The 8,196-nt window shown below is 42.3% G+C and overlaps 1 protein-coding gene across 1 annotated transcript; it reads right to left on the bottom strand.

Annotated features, from left to right (window-relative positions):
• Nucleotides 1-4,790: 4,790 nt before the first annotated feature.
• LOC112322736 (alpha-enolase) lies at nucleotides 4,791-6,678 on the bottom strand. Its single transcript, XM_045188020.3, has one exon. The coding sequence runs from the start codon at nucleotides 6,582-6,584 to the stop codon at nucleotides 5,355-5,357; it is 1,230 nt and encodes a 409-aa protein (XP_045043955.2). The 5' UTR covers nucleotides 6,585-6,678; the 3' UTR covers nucleotides 4,791-5,354.
• Between the last annotated feature and the right edge of the window lie 1,518 nt (nucleotides 6,679-8,196).

Genomic DNA, 8,196 nt, shown 5'->3' with positions numbered 1-8,196 from the left:
CAGGTTGGACACCCCTGAAACCAACAAGGGATGCAGTTAATCTTAATTAACCTACTCTGCAGATGTTGGACTTGCTAGCCTTCATAATCATGTGAGCCAATTCCTTAAAATAAATTTTTGATTCCTTAAACTTAATGTGTGTATATATATATATATAGATAACACACATACACATACCGATTCTGTTCCTCTAAAGAACCCTTAATAATACATTATTGAAACTAAACTGGTATTAATTCCAAGTACACTATATAAATATAATAATATAAGATGTTAATTATAACTACCAGGGGAACCAGTGAGAAAATAACAAAGAAGACATACAGAAAAGGAAACAAAGGGGGAATCAAAATGGTATACTAGAAAAAAAAAAAAAACAACAGAAGGCAGTGTGGAAGACTTTGGGTACAAAAAGTTACAAAATTTACAGAAAATAAATAGCAAAATGTAAGAAGGTAGTACTTCTTTGGCGATAATTAAAGGTAAATGGATTAAATTCAAAGATTAAAAGACAGAAATTGGCAGAATGAATGAAAAACCATGATATACTATTTACACTGTCTACAAAAGACTCACTTTGGATCCAAAGACAAGTAGGTTGAAATGTGAAAGGAGGGAAAAAGATAGTCTATGCAAACAGGAACTCAAAAAGAGCTGGATGGCCATACTAAGGGAAAAAACCTCATACTTTAAGCCTTGGGCAGGTGGCTCATTTGGTTGGAACATCATCCCATACACCAAAAGGCTGTGGGTTTGATCCCTGGTCAGGACACATACCTAGGCTGTAGGTTTGACACCTGGTCGGGGTATGTATGGGAGGCAACTGATTGATGTTTTTCTCTTACACCAATGTTTCTCTCTCCCCCTCTGTCTCTAAAATCAATAAACATATCCTTGGGCGAGGATTTAAAAACAAAGACTTTAAGTCAACAATTGTTACAAGAGATGAAGAAGAACATATATATTGATAAAAGGGTTAAATCATCAAGAAAATAAAAGTTATAACCATATACACACCAAATGACAGAACCACAAAATATATAAAACAAACATTAACAGAACTGAAGGGAGAAATAGACAATACTACAATAGTTGGAGACTTCAATAATCCATTTGCAATAATGGAATAGAACATCAGACAGAAGATCAATAAGGAAATGGAGGACTTGAACAACACCATAAACCAATTTGATCTAACAGAAATATACAGTTCACCCAGTAACAGCAGAATATACATTTTTCACAAGGGCACATGGAATATTCTCCAGGGTAGACTATATTAGCCCCAAAACCAATCTCAATAAATTTAAGAAGACAAATAAAAAGTATCTTTTGTGGTTACAATGAAATGAGGTTACAAATCAATAGGATAAGGAACACTGAAAAATTCACAAATATGTGGAATTTAAAAAGCATACTTCTAACAACCAGTGAGTCAGAGAAGAAATTACAAGCAAAATTATAAAATATTTTAAGATGAATGAAAATGAAAGCAAAACATGTGAATGCATATGAGATGCAGTGAGAGCAGTGCCCAGAGGGAAATTCACAGTTAAAAATACCAACATTAAAGAAGAGGACTCTAGCTGGTGTGGCTCGGTGAACTGAGTGCTGGCCTGCGAACTGAGGGGTTGTCAGTTCGATTCCCAGTCAGGACATGTGTGGGTTGTGGGCCAGGTCCCCAGTTGAGGGTGAGCAAGAGACAACCGATCCATGTATCTCCTACACACTGACATTTCTCTTCCTTCCTCACCCTCTCTCTAAAAAGTGAAAAAAAAAAGAGGAAAGATCTCAAATCATTAACCTGACTTTAAGGACCAAAGCAAAAGAGAGAGAGAGAGAGAGAGAGAGAGAGAGAGAGAGAGAGAGAGAGAGAGGAAAAGAAAGAAAACAAATGGCATGCAGAAGGAAAAAATGATAAAGATTTGAGAGAAGATAAAATAGAGACTAGAAAAACAATAAACAGAATTTTGAAACCAAAAGTTGTCCCACTGAAAAGATCAGCAAAACTGACAAACCTTTAAACTGACCAAGACAAAAAAAAGGATTCAAAGTAAAAAAAAAAAAAATATATATATATATATATATATATCAGAAACGAAAGTGGGGGCATTTTTACCAACAGTTATACACCAACAAATCAGGTAACCTAGATGAGATAAACAAATTTTTGGATCACAAATTACCAAAAGTGATTCAAGAAGAAGTAGAAAATCTGCCCTGACAGTGTGGCTCACTTGGTTGGGTGTGATCTTACAAGTCATCAGTTCGATTCCTGGTCAGGGCACATGCCTGGGTTGTGGGTTTGGTGCCTGGTCAGGGCCTGTGTAAGAGGCAACCGATCAAGGTTTCTGTCTCATATCAATGTTTCTCTTCCTCTCTTCTTTCTCCCTTCCCTTCTCTCTAAAAATAAATATTTTTTAATAAAAGAAGAAATAGAAAATCTCAATAGACCTATGACAGGTAAAGACTTATTAGTAATTAAAAGCCTTCCAATAAAGAAAAGTCCAAACTTCTAATAGAATTAACACCAATCCTTTGCAAATTCTTTCAGAGGGGAATACTTCTCAACTGCTTCCACATGGTAAAGGGGATTTTCGAAAAACCCATAGCTAATGCCCTACTCAATGGTGAAAGACTGAAGTCTTTCCCACTAAAATCAAGAACAAGGCAAAGATGCCTACTTTTACCACTGCTATTCAACATTGTATTGGAAGTTCTGAGTAAATTAGACAAGAAAAAGAAATATTTGGCATCCAAACTGGAAAGAAGTAAAACTATCTCTATTTACAGATGACATTTTCCTATATATAGAAAATCCTAAAGAATCCACAGAAAATTAGTACAGGAATTCAGCAAAATTGCAGGGTACAAGACCAAAACTTAAAAATCAGTTGTGTTTCCTACACTAGCCATGAACAATCTGAAAAGAAAATTTATGAAAGCTACCCAATTAACAGTTACATCCAAAAGAATAAAATATATATATATAAAACACAAGTTAAAACAAGAAGGTGAAGAACTCATACAAATAGAATTACAAAACATTGCTGAAAGAAATAAAAGAAGACAAATAAATGGAACAACATCCCTTGTTCATGGATTAGAAGACTTAGTATTAAGATTGCAATATTACCTGGACTTCTGGCCAAGATGGAGGAGTAGGTAGATACACTCTGCCACCTTGCACAACCAAAACAAGGACAACAATCCTGGTCCTTGGATTCTGGTCTGGACATGAATTCAGTATTTATCTGTGCAACTCTTTCTATTTGGAATTTACCATAAACACAAAAGCAAATGTTTTATGGTAAATCATCATGAAAGCTGAGTGAAGATATAACCCTGTGAAATTTAACCTGATTTCTAATTTGAGAAAAATATTGAAAAGCTCAACTTTAATCTTATAGTATTGCTTCATAATGAATATTTGTTAACAGTGCTGAGGCACTGATGTTCAGCAGGTGGCCCCAGCACCCCGAGGGACCTCCTTTCCTGAGATGCCCTCTAGCAGAGGTATTAGAACATGAGCATGATGACACCTGGCAGAGGCCTCCATCTCACCCTGTTTAAGTGTGGACACAGCCCCCTGGGAGGTTCCTCAAGGCTGTTTTATCTGCAGGGGTGTGAGGCCTTGGAGTGGGTGATTGACTGACTGAATGCAGAGTTGGAACCTCTCAGCCTTGATCTGTGCCAGAGCATGAATCACCGGTGGCACCCAGCCTGCAGGCTCCCTGCTTCCAGGACCAGAGACACAGGCTGAGCAGCAAGTGGCTGGGCATTCGTCACCCTCCCTGGGCTGTGGGGCCGGACAATCTCGCTCTACACTTGGTTTGTCAGAAGGAACATCTGTGGTAAATGCAGCCTAGAGACACGAAGGAAAGGGACTAGAAAGGGAATAATTTGCTACATCTATAGGTTACATTAAGTAAGCCTACACTTAACCTTTAATCTTGTTTTTGGTGGAAAGGTTTTCTTGTTTACTAAACAAAAAAGTTAATTTAAATCTTTGATATTGTTTTCCTGGAGACCAAAATATTGGAGTGAACCAGGGAATGGTGTCCTCATACTCTATAACCTAACATTCATATAGAAGTTCCTTGTGGGTTTTGATCTTCTAGTTTGCTGTGATCATAGGCCATGGATATTCCCCTAGGCTTTCTCAGAAAAATGCTGTTTCACAGGGCTGGCACAGTGGCTTTAAACAGTAGACTGTGATCTTGACCTTGGGAGCTTTCTAACTCTACTGATTCCAGGCTATCAGTCCCTGAGGTCCTGCCAGGTCTGGGCTGTGGAGCTCACCAGGCCGAGGGGCACTGATGCTTCCATCGAGTGCCTTGTGCTCTGCCACTGGCTGGACAGTACTGAGGTAATTTAGGAGGTGGGTTTTTGGTATGTAGATAGAAAGTAATGTATGAGGGGAGACCCCCCCCAAGCCCCCTGGAATTATCTTCTGGAGGGCAGGCCCCTTGTAGTCCAGGCTTCCCCCACTAGGTGTTTTAAGAGCCCATCTGTATCATTGTACCAGCTGGCATTGTTGTGAGAGGCTGTGTTCGGCTTCAGTGAAATTTTTTTTGAAGATTCAACATGTTTGCCCATTTCAATGATGGTGATTTAGGAGTGCACCTACCCATACCGTGCTGAGTGTTCAGCAGTTTTTGACCAAAAACTGATATGTCCCTCGCGCCCTACCCTCCCTATTCACCTGATCTCGCTCCAAGTGACTTTTTTTTTTGTTTCCCCAAATGAAAAAAGTCTGTAAAGGGAAACGATTTGCTGATGTGGAAGAGGTGAAACAAAAAAACAACAGAAGCACTTAAAAGGTATCAAAATTGACAAGTTCAGAAACTGTTTTGAGCAGTGGAAAAAACGTCTTGGTAATACTTTGATGGAAAGTACTTTTTTTTTTTTTTCCTATAGGACACCGAAGCCTCTTTATTCTGTACACAGAACCACCGGGGATCTCCCCATGGGCACCTCGGAGATTACAACAGAGATACACTTGGCTCCAGACACTTGAGAAGCGAGGTGAGAACAACAATGATTTGGGCAATCACGTGACTACAGGACTAGGGTTTCTACCAGGGTTCCAGATGGTCAAGCCTGGCCTTTGCAGCAGTTCTAAGGTAGCAGTGAGAACACCACAGGAAGGGGCAGGGCAGATGACTACCAGAGGCCCCTGCGAGGGTTGGTGGGGGCCTGGAGCTGCCTGTGCAGACGCCAGGAGCAGAGGTCTACTTAGCCGACTAGTGACTGCAGGGCTCAGGGCTTGCCTGCCCACAGCTTACTTGGAGAGGGGGTTTCTGAAGTTCCTGCCGGCAAGCTTGGCCTTGCCGCCCAGTTCCTCTTCAATTCTAGAGGTTGTACTTGGCCAAGTGCTCAGATCGACAAGGTGCACCAGTCTTGATCTGCCCAGTGCAGAGCCCCACCACCAGGTCGGCAATGAAGGTATCCTCAGTCTCCCCAGAGTGATGGGACACCATGACACCCCAGCCATTGGACTGGGCCAGCTTGCACGCCTGCAGAGACTTGGTCACAGAGCCAATCTGGTTCACTTTGAGCAGGAGGCAGTTGCACGACTTCTCATTCACGGCCTTGGCGATCCGTTTTGGGTTGGTCACCGTGAGGTCATCCCCCACCACTTGGATGCCTGCACTGGCAGTGAACTTGCTCCATGCTCCCCAGTCGTCCTGGTCAAAGGGGTCTCCGATGGACACCACTGGGTAGTCCTTGATGAAGGACATATACAGGTTGGCCAGATCATCAGGGCTGATGTACCTGCTGGGGTCATCGGGTGACTTGAAGTCCAGGTCATACTTTCCTGCCCTGAAGAACTCAGAGGCAGCTACATCCATGCCAATGACAACTTTGTTGGTGTAGCCAGCTTTGCTGATGGCATTCTTCAGCAGCTCTAGGGCTTCTTTATTTTCCAGGATGTTGGGAGCAAACCCACCTTCATCCCCCACGTTGGTGGCATCTTTCCCGTATTTCTCCTTGATGACGTTCTTCAGGTTGTGGTAAACCTCCGCCCCCATGCGCATGGCTTCCTTGAAGTTTGCAGTGCTGACGGGGAGGATCATGAACTCCTGCATGGCCAGCTTGTTACCAGCATGGGAACCACCGTTGATGACACTGAAAGCCAGAACTGGTAGGATGACCTCAGCATTGCCAGCCAGGTCAGCGATGTGGCGGTACAGGGGCACCCCCTTCTCAACAGCCCCAGTCTTACAGAAGGCCAGGGACACTCTCAGAATGGCGTTTGCACCAAATTTAGATTTGTTTTCCATTCCGTCCATCTCTATCATCAGCTTGTCGATCTTCTCCTGCTCCACGACGCTCAGTTTCATGCCAATCAGGGCAGGTGCAATAGTTTTATTGATGTGCTCAACAACCTTTGAGACACCCTTCCCCAAGTAGCGTGTCTTGTCATTGTCCCGCAGCTCTAGAGCCTCGTAAATACCAGTTGAGGCGCCACTGGCCACAGCAGCTCTGAAGAGACCTTTTGAGGTGAAGAGATCCACCTTAACAATGGGGTTCCCACGAGAGTTGAAGATCTCTCTGGCATGCAGTTTCAGAATAGACATGGTGAATTTCCAGCCGCTGGTTCCGCTGCTAGAGAAAGAAGCAGGATGCTGTGGACGAAGGCGAGCGTTCAGTCCCAAGGTCTGATGGAGAGTACTTTGAAAGTGACCAAAGTTTAAACATGTAAGAATAAATACACAATTTTTTATAAATAAATTCTGGGTTTCTTTTTGGTCTCCCCATCCTAAAGCATCCTTACCTATTTCATTTTAGTATCTGAACATGAAATGGGATACAATTTTCCTTATTTATATTTTAACCAAATCAAGCAGTTTAAATTTTTTAGAGGAGATATGACTATCAGAAAAACTAGTTATTTTGATAATGTCGTATTACTGGCCTAAGGTTTTACTACTTTGCCAAAAGCATAGAAATAAGTCCAAAATTCTGCTGCCTTTCCTTCATTTCATGTTATATGGCTGTGTTTGTGTTTGGTAGGAATAAATGAATGTGTTAATTACTGTGTGAACTCTTCAGACAAGCCAGTGCTGTGACCCCATCAGACCATTCTGGGGCCTGTGTCCATGTGCACCTTCTGGTTAGGTGGCAGCTATAACCCCTGACTGTGGAAGCAGTGAAGACAAATAGTCTTCACTACCAGATGTCTACTTACGGCTGAGCCTCAGTGAATGCTCAACACATTAAGAACAGATTTTCATAAGTTTTGTTACAATTTTGGTATCTAAAGAAGAGGCAGGATTATTCTGGTAACTTTGGCAGCAAAGGAGAATGAACCGGGCAATTGTAGGTATGAGGAGTAAACCTGGGCAGATCATGTGACCACTTAACTGTTGTTTCCTCACCTGTAAAACACAGACACTGATGACCACTTCAAAGTGTTGAACCAGAGAGGGCTGTGAAGCACCTCCACGTGGGCCTGTGGCTCTGGTCCATGGTGCTTACTGCTGGCGCTGGCCAGCGCTGGGCAGTAGAGTCCCTATGATGGGGGAGTCAAGAGTTGGAAAGTTTTAGTTTCAGGTAATAGTTATAAGCCTAGTAGTTAATGCATGTGAAAAGCTATTGTTTCAGGAACTTCAGGTAAAGCCCACCCTGACTCCAGGAGAACACAGTGATTGACCTTTGTTCTCCACAAGAGACTGTAAGCAATGAAGGTGGTATTAGAGCCACTGTGTCCCAGGGAGACAACTCCCTGGGGCACAACTCCCTGGGGCACAGCTAACTGTCGAGGCTGAGAATACTGCAGTTTTTTAAATCTAATTTCCCCTGAATCCCTCACCACACTTTGATCTGTTATAAAAAAGCTGGCTTGAAAGGAAATGTAGGGTGGTCTGTTAGGGTACAAACCCACACTGTCTTCACAGATTGCTGGCCATCTGAATAAAGCGCCCATCAAGAATTAGACCCTGTCTCTGCTTATTGGGTCTGGTAGGTGACAGGCTGCACCAAGGTGGGCTTTTCCAGCTTCACCTAGGGAGGGTTACTGGGCTTCACTGATGGAAATACTTCTTAGTGAGGGTGTGTTCTGTTTTTCTAAAACTTGCAGAATCACTAGTAAGAGTCAACTATCAATAGTAAAAAAAAAAAAAAGAGGCAATTGATTAAGAAATTGAGTACTCAGTTATGATTTAGATTTCCAGTCTTAGGTTCTGTGCT

Source organism: Desmodus rotundus, chromosome 10 (assembly GCF_022682495.2).
Source record: "Desmodus rotundus isolate HL8 chromosome 10, HLdesRot8A.1, whole genome shotgun sequence".
In the NCBI taxonomy this organism is placed as follows: Eukaryota; Metazoa; Chordata; class Mammalia; order Chiroptera; family Phyllostomidae; genus Desmodus; species Desmodus rotundus.
The sequence above is the reverse complement of the archived record's forward strand: the minus strand, read 5'-3'. Positions and strand labels throughout refer to the sequence as shown.